This window comes from Pollachius pollachius (assembly GCF_949987615.1).
Source record: "Pollachius pollachius genome assembly, chromosome: 4".
In the NCBI taxonomy this organism is placed as follows: domain Eukaryota; kingdom Metazoa; phylum Chordata; class Actinopteri; order Gadiformes; family Gadidae; genus Pollachius; species Pollachius pollachius.
Window position 1 is genome coordinate 28205822 of NC_136937.1, and position 12500 is coordinate 28218321.

The 12500-nt window shown below is 47.6% G+C and overlaps 1 protein-coding gene across 1 annotated transcript in view; it reads left to right on the top strand.

Annotated features, from left to right (window-relative positions):
* The window catches only part of nid2a (nidogen 2a (osteonidogen)), a 45521-nt gene that overhangs the window by 21991 nt on the left and 11030 nt on the right, over window positions 1-12500 (top strand). The window contains exons 15-34 of the mRNA XM_079734792.1: window positions 397-525; window positions 2517-2639; window positions 2971-3110; window positions 3529-3634; window positions 3901-4034; window positions 4167-4272; window positions 4398-4531; window positions 5053-5158; window positions 5567-5700; window positions 5798-5903; window positions 6468-6601; window positions 6779-6884; window positions 7096-7229; window positions 7359-7464; window positions 7906-8039; window positions 8337-8442; window positions 8801-8922; window positions 9107-9212; window positions 9335-9468; window positions 9713-9818. Coding sequence (XP_079590918.1) covers window positions 397-525; window positions 2517-2639; window positions 2971-3110; window positions 3529-3634; window positions 3901-4034; window positions 4167-4272; window positions 4398-4531; window positions 5053-5158; window positions 5567-5700; window positions 5798-5903; window positions 6468-6601; window positions 6779-6884; window positions 7096-7229; window positions 7359-7464; window positions 7906-8039; window positions 8337-8442; window positions 8801-8922; window positions 9107-9212; window positions 9335-9468; window positions 9713-9818 — 2406 coding nt within the window. The remainder of the gene's footprint in view (window positions 1-396; window positions 526-2516; window positions 2640-2970; window positions 3111-3528; window positions 3635-3900; window positions 4035-4166; window positions 4273-4397; window positions 4532-5052; window positions 5159-5566; window positions 5701-5797; window positions 5904-6467; window positions 6602-6778; window positions 6885-7095; window positions 7230-7358; window positions 7465-7905; window positions 8040-8336; window positions 8443-8800; window positions 8923-9106; window positions 9213-9334; window positions 9469-9712; window positions 9819-12500) is intronic.

Below are 12500 nucleotides of genomic sequence, written 5' to 3' on the forward strand. Positions count from 1 at the left end.
CAAACACATATACGATGCACACACACGATGTGCATGCTTTTCAATAAAACTAAACACACAAACATAAACACACACAAACACACGCACACACACTGATCTGCATGCATGTCAATAAAACTAAACACCCAGGCACACACACACACACAGCTAACAGGCTCCATGCTGTTTACACAGGAATCTTAGCTTCAAAGGGCTTCTCTCTTCCTAGAAAGTAATGACATCTCTCCACCACCTAGATGTTCATCTCTCTCTCTCTCTCTCTCTCTCTCTCTCTCCCTCTCTCCCTCTCTCTATCTCCCTCTCTCTCTCTCTCTCTCCCTCTCTCCCTCTCTCTCTCTCCCTATCTCTCTCTCTCTCCGTCTCTCTCTCTCCCTCTCTTTCTCTCTCTCTCTCCAGACGTAGATGAGTGTGCAGAGGGCCTGGCCCCGTGTGGCCCCGGTGCTGACTGTGTAAACCTGCCAGGGACCCATCGGTGCCAGTGTCACTTCGGATACGAGTTCAGCTATGATGGCCGCTCCTGTGTTGGTACGTGGTGGACAAGTGTGGCGGCCATTCATGTGGAGGCGGATGTTTACCGTAAACAGTGTTTGTCACAAGGAGAAGGTTTGGTGGTGATTTTAAAGTGTTAAATCGAAAAAGAATAACTGGCGCAAAATAAACACAAAGCATGTGATACTTTTTATCCAGATGTTATGGGAGCAAAAGGTGCTGTAGGTGAGATTTAAGAACTCTTATTTGAGTGTAATTTGTTCGAAATTACCTAGCCATCTGTCAGCTATTAGTGAGTGAAATGCACTGTGAAAATATCTGTTTCCAGTTGATTGCGCCTGCCTATCTATGAGACCATTTCAATTTAAGTTATTTCTGACCAATCAGAGCATCTCTTCCCTGATTGGTAGGGGGAATCCATCTTGCCTGTCAATCACAGATGTGTGAATTGCAACACTTCTCAATGGTGAAGAATGTTAGGGAGGGAGAGAGCGAGGGAGAGAACTTAGTTTCAATATCCTTTTCTTATCCTCTCTTCTGCTCTCGTTCTCTTTACAACTCTTGCATCTTACCTGCAGCAGCTTTAACATTGACTTTGACTTACTCGATATTAAAGAACATTTTTTGCATATCGTTAAAACACTTATGAAGGGGGGCTTGCCCTTATTTTTGCACTAACCCTTAATGTAATAAAAGTGTATTCTATAAATTATATACTTTTAAAATCCCAAATTTTTTCATCCTCCACTAAAATCCGTGCTGTCATGATTTTGAGTGGTAGTTCCCTTTAAATAACAAACCCTTCAAATATTCCTTCCAAGTGCTCCTTCCAGAGTGCTCCTTCCCACTTGTTTGTGTGCCCTCACCCTTTGCCCTAGAACAACCAACAGATCATTTCTCCCACAACGCTGGTGCTGCGAAGCTGTGTGCTGTGGGGGAGGGAAGAGGGGAGGGAGATGAGAGGGGGAGGACAGGAGCCAAGGGAGAGAGATAAAGAGGGAGGATGAGGCCATGATGACAGATGTGTGAGGAGATGGAGGAATACAGAGCGAGAGACAGAGAGAGAGAGAGAGAGAGACAGAGAGAGGGGGGGGGAGAGAGAGAGAGAGAGAGAGAGAGACAGAGAGAGAGGGGGGGGGGAGAGAGAAAAAGACAGATAACAAATATAGTGGGTGTAGCTCATTCGGTAATATGATGTTTACATGACATATTGTTAATTAGTTATTACTAAGAAACCATAGTTTACACTGTGCATTCACTGGGCCGATCCCACTCATTGCTTCCAATCCGGTTATGTCATGACTTCGGTATGCCCTACCTTTTTCGGCTTGTTTGAAGACGTCGCAGAAGTCAAGGTGAACGGAATTGGAATGTGTGTGGGGGGGGGGGGGGGGGGGGGGACACCTACATGTATTTTCCCCACCGGATTTCCACGACAAATATAGCATTCAAATGCCTTCCAGCAATTCCAATTCCGTTCACCTTGTCTTCTGTCACGCCTTCAGACTAGAAGTCCTAAAAGGTACGACATACCGAAGATGTGATATAACCATTTGTGTGTGTGTGCGTGAGTGTGTCTGTGTCTGTGTGTGTGTATGCGTGTGTGTGCGTGTGCAGGTGTGCGTGTGCCTGCGTTTGTGTGTGTTTGTGTGTGTGTGAATGTGTGTGCGTGTTGATGTGTGTGTGAATATACAAGCCCTGCTGTCCCCATCGTAGCATGGGACCTCATGCTACACGTTGAAATATCCCAACAATCAGAGCCAGCAATGCTGCTCCATTGCTCCTTGAAAACAGCGGTAAAGAAACCGAGAGACAAACATCTTGCTACCACTTCCTGCAGTCAGAAGTGAGTCAGTTTTGCCAAAGCGATGACTATTCCTCATGGAGATCTGGCGGGGAAAAGTCCCTTCTCGTGTGGATCACCATTGAATGCAGCGGTCCTTTTCATGCCATCTTCGTGTCATCATCCTCATAATAAGGCCAGAATGAAGCATGTTGAGATTGTTTGTCATGTGGTGTGTTCTCAGACGTAGACGAGTGCCAGTCGTCCCCGTGCCACGCTGACGCCGGCTGCTCCAACGGTCCCGGCTCTTTCCGCTGTCAGTGCCGTCCCGGTTTCCATGGCGACGGCTTCCAGTGTTCCCCGCACGGTACGGGATACCCAGTTTGCACTGCGGACGCACATTGGTCAAAGCCGCTGTTGTTGTGGTTTTCTGTTGAATCAGGGGTTCAAAATCTCGTATTGTCAGCGCCCCCTTTGGTCAAAGTCAGTAATGCATGTCAAGCAATTCATGTTTGGAGTATAATAAGGCACGCGCGGCACTAGGAACCACATCGAACAAAAACAATAAAAGTGTAACAATGCTGGGACGTAGACATGGCATGTCCCACCAAGTGTATCATCAAACACTTGTAGCATGTCCAAAAGCTGCCTCAGAATCCTAACCCCTTTGTGCGTGCTTGTTCGCCCCGCTTTCCCAGGCCGTCCTGAGCGCCCCCAGAGCCGGTGTGAGCAGCAGCGGGACAGCGCGCAGGGCACGTTGGAGCCCCGAGGGCCCCGGCCCGTCCTGACCACCTATGTGCCTCAGTGTGACGCCGACGGACAGTACAGACCCCTGCAGGTAGGCCCAGGAACACACCCAGGCTCCATCGAGGTGCCCCCCCCACCATCGGACCACCAGGCGTGACGTGGGGGTCGGCCGTCAGAAGCCCTTTTAAGAATCTAGTCTTTATCAAACACAAAAGTGGGTGTGACTACTCAGATGTATGAGGGGTAGATCCACCGCAGCGGCCGACCCAGTGGTGTATGCTAACAGGCTGGGCCAATCTGTCCATCGTACATCTGGGTGGACACTCCCAGGTGTGATGTCACTAGAGGGTAGATTTTGAAATGGCTCTTAAATGCTAATCCATTTCCACGTTTGGCGGTAACGTAGGGGCCCTTTGAACGATTGGTTTGATCTACTTTGCCCGATGTTATTATTTTATGATATTTGATTGAATCACGTACTTGACCTGACGGATGCCTCCTTGTTGCAGTGCCATGGCTCCACTGGTCAGTGCTGGTGCGTGGACAGTAGGGGGCAGGAGAGAGCAGACACCAGAACGGCACCTGGTACACCTCCCACCGACTGTGACAAACCAGGTCAGACTCCAACCGCCCCCATCCCCCCCCCCCCCCAGGTCCCTTGTTGTTTTTCTCCAGAAAGCATCGCCTTGCGTTTTTTACAACCGACGGGCCCCCCTCTGAGTTTCTACGTTATACGCGTTTGTAAACTTTCATGTGGTGCCCACGATCGTAAAAAACGGACCTGTTATGAACTAGCGCACGAGATCGTAAACTTTCTGTGTTAATCAGCGCCCCGCTGTTATGCTTTTATGCGCACACATTATGCTTGTTTATCTTCTCAGAAGAGCCAGAGCGTCCCAAGACCCACTGCCAACACCACAGAGACGGAGTCCAGACCACCAGTCCAGAGGGGTACCCCATTCCGGGGGTTTATATTCCTGACTGCGACGAGGCCGGACAGTACAAAACCCAACAGGTGAAAAGACAAACACCTCAATGACAATTATTTCTCCCTTTGTCGTTCCAAACGATGGAACACAATGGAAAATGCCAGTAGGGTTATGCCGAAATACCGATTTTCTCAACGGCCTGATGCTCCGTACACTAGTGCCACGGCTCCACCGGCTACTGTTGGTGCGTGGACAGCCAGGGGCAGGAGCGAGCCAACACCAGGACGTCCCCTCGGGAATCTCCCGTCGACTGCAACAAACCCGGTAAGGGGCCGTCGCAACAACGTGATAAAGTCTCTCTTTTTGGAATCTCGATCCGAGCTCATGTCCACAATGTGTCCGGGTGCATGTATTCTGTGACTGAAAATCTCGGACCTTCTTTTGACCAGATGAGCCGGAGCGTCCCAAGACGCGCTGTGAGCAGCACAGGGAGAGCCTCCAGACCACCGGCCCGGAGGGACACCCCATCCCGGGGGCTTCTGCTCCTCGGTGTGACGCCCGCGGAGAGTACGCACCGTTACAGGTCAGGAAGCAGACATGGATTTATCCTTCTCCCTTGTGGACGTTCATTGTTTAAAAGGGGCCGTAGGTTCGATTTAAGAGCTTGTGATTCAAATGAGAACCATGGATCTGTCATTAATATTTGGCCTGTTAAGCCCTTTGAGGCTAGTCTGGCTATTGCCAGATCAAGTTCAATCGTAGATTGCACGTTGGTCTGGGGAAGCTGCTCATTTTATTCAGCACAAGAGGCGTGATCAAGGGGCCTAGTTCAACTGACTCTGTACGCGATTGGCTGCTTGCCGTCGCTTCCCTGTCGCCATTGTGTTAAACCAGCCAATAGCGCGTCAAGGGGAAAAGCCAGTTCGGTGATTGGCTCCCGCAAAAACGTATCGGAAGCAGAAAGAAATGTATTGCTCTTCTCCAGACCCTTGTCAAATCGCTGGCAGAATGTGCGGGGCTACCCAGTCTACTTTGAGACTGTAATGGTGATTAAGGGCTATACAAATAAAAAAAGTTGAATTGAATTGAATGTGTCTTCTCCAGTGCCACGCCTCCACAGGCCAATGCTGGTGCGTGGACATCTGGGGACACGAGCGTGAGGGGACCAGGTCATTACCCGGTACACCGCCGACAGACTGCGATAAACCAGGTAAGGGAGTGCACCCGGGGGTGCATCCGAGTCTAAAATGGGGTTGTTTCACACACCCTTAGCGGTTCATGCTGGAAGGCTGTTTGAGAATCTAGAACAGTAGTATCACAACTTTGCCGTCTTTGAAGATTTGGATGGGCCTCTCCTTTCGGGAGGGCGATAGGCAAGATGTACATTTGTTTGGACATCCTTCATTACTCTCGTAAATGTCCACCCTCTCGTCTTTGAGATTCAACGATGTCCGATGACTTCCTGGCTGAGGAACAACTTAACCGGGACCAACGCCTTTTAGATCAGGATTCGCCCTGCTCATTCCTCCCGGATGTGTCGTATAACTCCCTGATCAATGTAACACAAAAATACACATTTTCAAAAGTACAACTCTAACTGACGGTGCTCTCTAACCAGATGAGCCCGAGCGACCCAAGACCCACTGTGAGCACCACCGAGACGGGGTCCAGACCACCAGTCCAGAGGGGTACCCCCTCCTTGGAGCTTTTGTTCCAGAGTGTGACGAACATGGACAATACAAACCACTCCAGGTACAGTAACTTAACATCATGTCGTGTGTTGAAACTAGACTTCCATTTTGAAATATGAATCAGCATGTTGATTATCGTTTGTTGTCATTCATCGCAGTGCCACGGTTCCACCGGCCATTGCTGGTGTGTTGACAACAGCGGGCAAGAGAGACAAGGAACTCGGACATCAGCCGGTACACCCAACACAGACTGCAGCAGACCAGGTACAACGCAGGCCCACGGCCTAATATCCATCACTTCAATTCCAAAATATGTGCAAGACAAATAGAGGAATCGAAATGGCGTTTGTCTCTGACCCACGGTGCAATAAGTAGAAAAGGATAAAATCAATAAAATAAGTAATATTTACAATAAATAAATCCTAAATAGTGCAAAATAACTCTGAATAGTGCAAAGGTAAGGCAAAAAAAACGGTAAAAATGAAGTAGAAAAAGTAAATGGATTGAAATGTGCAATATGAGGAACATTATGGGTTCGAAGTCCAGGATTCTTGGGGGCGAAGGGAGGGGGTTTCAGAGTCCAGAGTTCGTGGGGGCCGAGGGGAGGGAAGGGAGAGAGGGGAGAGAGTTGAGCCTTCCTGACAGCCAACTGGAAATAGGGTCCGAACTGGCATGTATTTCGTCCCCGGGGGAGGGGGGGGGCTCGTACAGGACATACAGACGCACTTACAGATGCGTGACCACACACGCGCAGCAAATGCACCATCCTTACGTTCATACTGAAATCGGAAACCCGAGTTAACGTTCCTTTTCTTCGCCTTTGACCAGATGAGCCAGAGCGTCCCAAGACCCACTGTGAGCGCCACAGAGACGGCGTGGTGACCACCAGTCCAGAAGGCTATCCTATCGCTGGAGCTTTTGTGCCAGAGTGTGTGGAACACGGACAGTACAGACCACTACAGGTGATGACAGGTCCTTGAATGTTTTGTTTGACCCCCGTCAGACTTCGGTATTAAAGAATCCCTTGATCCTTCCTCTAATGTGAGTTATGTTGAGACGGTGATAGTGATGGTCCTTACTTCAGTGCTCTCCATTTCAGTGGTTTTCTGAAACATTCAACATATGTTTATGTATTCCAGTGTCATGGCTCAACTGGTTATTGCTGGTGTGTGGACAACAATGGACAGGAAAGAGTGGGAACCAGGAGTCCACCTGGTACACCAACTGTAGACTGCAACAAACCTGGTAAGCAGGCTGGTAAATTCGATTAGCAGTGGCAGTGGCAAAAGTAACACATTACTTAAAAACTAAACATAAATACTTTTTTTCTAGCTCCGCTTTGTCTCTTGAAATAAACGCTGAATCTTGATCTTGTCTCAACATGTGACATAAGAGTTTAAGGTAATATTCAAAATTGATTTGTAAGGGTTTGATTGTTTGTGTATTTATCTACCAGATGAGCCGGCGCGTCCCAAGACCCACTGCCAACACCACCGAGACGGGGTCCAGACCACCAGCCCAGAGGGGTACCCCCTGCTTGGAGCTTTTGTTCCAGAGTGTGACGCATACGGACGATACAAATCACTACAGGTAACCCACCATCCACTGGTGAATTAGTTTAATGATTTTGTTTGGTCTACGACTTTCTTTGTTCATTTATTCCCTAATCGACCGTATTGTTTAGATGATTGTTGTTTGTTATTATCCTCATTATCTCAGTGCCACGGCTCCACTGGTCATTGCTGGTGTGTGGACGATAGGGGGCAGGAGAGAGGGGGAACCAGGACCCCAGCTGGTACACCGACCATCGACTGTGACAAACCAGGTGAGAAATCTGACGGGTAAACTCAGTAGAGCACATTGTGTTTAACATCCCAACTAGAGATGCTCATATATGCAGATGACACACTCCACGCTAGATGAAACGCTAGAGGGCCAAAGCAAAGGAGCGCTGGCAGGGAAATGGACATTCAACATGACTGCATTACTATAAATCTGGAATTGCAGAACATTGAAAATTTAAAGTTATGGTTGACACATATTTCCGAATATAAGATATTGACAACATTTTAGACTAAATTGAATGTATGGTTTTTAGAATGTAAGCTGGGATAAATCATTTATTGAGACATCACCTTTGCCTGGCTCGAGGTTAAGAATGGCTCAGATTAAGCCTGCTCAATATGTGACATTTGTAATGATGTACAAAAAACCCAGCCATAACTTTTATTTTTTTCCCCATGTTTGATATTTCTTTCCTGACCAGTGGAACCCGAGCTTCCCAAAACCCACTGCCAGCACCACAGAGACAGCGTCCAGACAACCAGTCCTGAGGGATATCCTATCCTGGGTGCTTTTGTACCACAGTGTGATGCTAATGGCCAATACGTACCACTACAGGTCCGGATTCATTGACACAAGAGTTTTCACTAGCATTCAATTGATTTCAACATTTTCATTATCACCTCTTGCTTAATTTTGAATGTTTTAGAACAACAAATTCGACCTACTCGAGAAGTCCGTTACTGGCGTGCAAACTGACAGTTAAGCCCTGTATGTGGCAGGCTTAACCAGCCTGATAATATTCTGGGATACTTTCAAATGTTTTACATGCAATGTTATTCTTACCCATGGAAATCTCCTGTACCATGACGTGTAATTTATGCTAATCATTGAGGTATCATGATTTTATATTAGTGCCACGGTTCTACCGGCCACTGCTGGTGTGTGGACAATGCTGGTCAGGAGAGAGCAAGGTCCAGGACACCGCCTGGTACACCGCCAAAAGACTGCGACAAACCTGGTATGGAGATACTGATCAAGTGTCCTGTGATTGATCACCGGCCTGGCTATGTAGCTAGAAGGGGGGGATGAATTCCACTCATTAAATGGGCTTGAAGAAATAGAAGGAAAGCAATAGACAGGAAAATACGTGAGAGTGCAATGGATTTGATTGAAAATCGTTTTCTGATGCTTAATGCACACCTTGAGAGCCCTTGATAACATCATTGGAAGCAAGTTTAGATGTCTTATGTCCATTTAATTTTACCAATTTGACTTTTGGGTGACTCTGTATTAACAGAAACACACACACACACGGTCACGCAAAAAGTATCTGAATGATCAACATGTTTCTCTCTCTCTCTCCCGCCCTTCCTCAGATGAACCCGAGCGTCCAAAGACCCACTGTGAGCAACATCGATACAGCACCACTCGTGAGGGACCAGCTCCTGGAGCTTTTGTTCCTGATTGTGACGAAGATGGACAGTACAGACCCCAACAGGTCAGTGTTTGGCCACATTGTGGGGTCTGACAGAGCTCTGCTATCCAGCATACATCTAGGTGGACACGCCAACCTGTGGTGTCAGAAGAGGCAGATTTTCAAAACGGCTTGTAGTGGCTAATCACACTAACACCTGGTGGTATAATATGGGACCTTTAACAAACCTAATCTTTTGTTGTCACAGTGCCACGGCTCCACTGGTCATTGCTGGTGCGTGGATCAGCGAGGGCAGGAGAGAGCCGGTACCAGGACAGCGTCTGACACACCTCCCAGAGACTGCTACAAACCAGGTGAGACCAGGCAGACGTAGGAGAAGCCGATCCTGCTGACCTGAATCGTCAACCTCTTGATAAACGTTTGGTTACAGGATGTGAATATTTGTGAATTCATCCCCCGTTTTGTCTTTGACCAGATGAGCCAGAGCGCCCCAAGACCCCCTGTCAACACCACAGAGACGGGGTCCAGACCACCAGTCCAGAAGGACACCCTCTTCTGGGAGCGTTTGTTCCTGAATGTGATGCAGAAGGACAGTACAAAACCCAACAGGTGAACATCCCCGGCATGGAGAAGTTCTTGAAAATCGGCCTCTTCTGACATCACAAGTGGGCGTGTCCACCTAGCATAGGACAGTTGTTGGCCATCGGCACCTCTGAACAAGATGTCCTCTTTATACAGATACTAAAGAACAAAATACGATATGATTTCCGCAGGTTTTCCCCTTCATGTTTAAACCATTCAAAATGGACAGCGTGTCGAGTCAACACTTTAACAAAATGGTATCCTTTTACAGTGCCACGGCTCCAGCGGCCATTGCTGGTGTGTGGACAATAGGGGGCAGGAGAGAGCGGGAACCAGGACGCCAGCTGGAACACCGAAGAAAGATTGCAATAAACCAGGTGAGTTACACCAGTGAGTCTCTTTTCCCGGCCTGAGAGGTCTTGAGGAACTGTGAGAACATGTGGAAGTCAAACTGCCTTTTTGAGTCTAAATGATCCCCGGGGGCACGGGTATACCTTGGAATCATCTATCTGTCGGAAAGTAACCAGAGAGCCGAAGCATGGTTCTGATTGGTCACACAAGGACACGATCCCATGCCTGCTTCGTGTCAGATTCCGACTTGTGATTTTCCCCCGAGTGGGAAACATCCCTCGGGCCGTGTTTCCCCTGATGCCCTTCCCCCCCAGGGGGGCCAATAGAGCTGTCTGAGACTATTAACATTAGTGATGTCATCGTCGGAAAAGTCTGGAAACAACTGTGTCCGTCGGTGCTTGTCCTTGATTATCTGGAAAGCTGTCGGCTTTCTGACGTTAAGGATCTCATTCGGGATATTTTACCCCTACCTCGTCGACTGAGGAAAGGGCGTTGCAAAGAAAGATGAGACTTTGTAAAACTGAGGAAGACACTAAGTTTGCCGTCACAGTACGGTGACAATCTTCACTCCGACATAATCTCTGCCTGTATCATCGGTTACTCTAATGAATTTTGTCGTTTGCAGTCACATGGGACGTAAATTGTCTGGAGTTAAAGTGCAGTAGAATCAGAGGGCAAGCCAACTTTCAGACATGAATAAGACATCATAATCGATCAGGCAAAAATCTAAATTTCTGTTTTCAACAGACCTTTCGATTCGGAAATGTGGGACAGTTTAAGTCGGATAGACAATAATCTACCAATTTTTAAGCCGAACCGCGCTGGGCAGGGTTAACAGACCCCAGTTAACACTGGGGTGGGTCTCCGTCTCCTGCGATGTGTGCTGTTGCGTTGAAGGAGGATAACAATTGAACCACACACAAACCTGACGCACACAAACCCAACATATTCATACACACCCAAAAGAAAAACGCAACCTTTGACATTTAGACGCAGGATATTAACAGCCCTGAAGAGCCACATGGCCCAGTCTGCCTTCTCCTAATGGAGTTAACGTCATTAAATTGTACTTACTACAGCCACAGACATTCAAAAGTGGCTGTTTAGTGGGGAGAGCGGCGTTCCAGCTGTTGCCAAGGCACCATATAAAACACAACACAAGGCCGGCCGAGTTAGGAGCAGCTTAGCGTCGAAGCCATGTGCAAAACACAGGCATAGATAAATACGAGTTTGAAAATCAAAGCCAGGGTTTATTTTTATTGTATACAGCTGATTTAAATGAGTGAATGACTTAAGCTGCAGGGAGGTTCGCACCACCACGCAGACGAACTCGGCAGTCAGGGAGGGCCTCAAGGGTTGGGCTGGGTACGTCAGAGGAACCAGCCGACGGCTGGGTGAGCTCCAATGGCCCGCGACGTTCAGAGATGGTTTAGTTTTATGACACTTGTCGAAAGAAACTGCGTGAGGCCCAACTTTTTTCCACTCTCGTTTTGGCCCAAAACTTTCCCAAAGCCCGTCTTAGGGAACTGTGTGTTTACGATTAATTTGGGGAGTCGTTATCATTATTATTGTGAATCCCTATCCATTAGTGTTTATTAAAATCCATGCTTGAGATTCATGTCATTTCCCCTGCCAAAAAGAAATGTAAACATGACTGGATTGAGCAAGGTTAAACAAGAACGACTTTATTTACAAAATACGTTGTAAGTGTTTACAGTGTTGACAATGTACTCAACAGTGATAAAACTAAATAAGTGTACAATTAAAAACAGACATACAAAGTGGGATTCTGAAGCGAAAAGAGCAGAGAGTATGTACGTCAGCCCGCTCATGGACGCTACGTTCAGCATGGAACGGCTGCGTGTTCTTATGGTGCTTTAAAGGGCATAAATCCTTTTGTTAGCATTGGGACCCTTCAACTAAACGGGTACAGCTAATCCGGCCAGGAAACGTTCTTCAGAGTAAAGAGACACAAATTGCCAGAGCGGTTATAGCGGTTTCGGGAAACGGCTTTGCTCTTGCCGTAATTACTCAATGTTAATGCCAAGCGCTGCAACGAAAAGGACTCTCCAGCAGATGTCCAGACACATGCATGGAAGGCTTGGCTTTGCCCAGGAGATAGAGCGGGGTTAACATGTAACCGGAAGGTTGTTAGTTTGATCCATTGCTCCTCCTAGCTGTGTCGTGTTGTCCCTGAGCAAGACACCTCACCCTAACTTCTCCCGGCGAGCTGGCTGTCGCCTTTTATGGTTGCCTCTACCATGAGTTTGTGTATGAAGCGAGTCACTTTGGATAAAAGTGTCTGATAAATTCCCAAAATGTTAAAAGGTTCTCAAAGGGATTCCTCACAGAAGGAGGGCATATGGACGATATTGAAGTTGTAAGACATATCACACTAGGGTGCTAGGATTTAAACCCCAGCTTCCCCACACACCAACCTGCTTCTTAAAGCCTGGCTGTAAGACGTGTTGGAAATCGAATAAACAGCTGTTGTTGACAATTAAGACAATGAATTGACAATTAATTAATTGGGATTGTGGGGAGGATTTTCGAAAGTTAGAAAAACAAGAGACTATGAGCCGTCCATTGTTTTACCTTTAGACCTCCCACGTGATTGGACATCCAAGCGACCAATCCCTTTTTGGCAGATGTGTTTGGGTCATTCGTTTTGGACACGGCTGTTGTGGTGTGTGTGGTGTGTGTGTGTG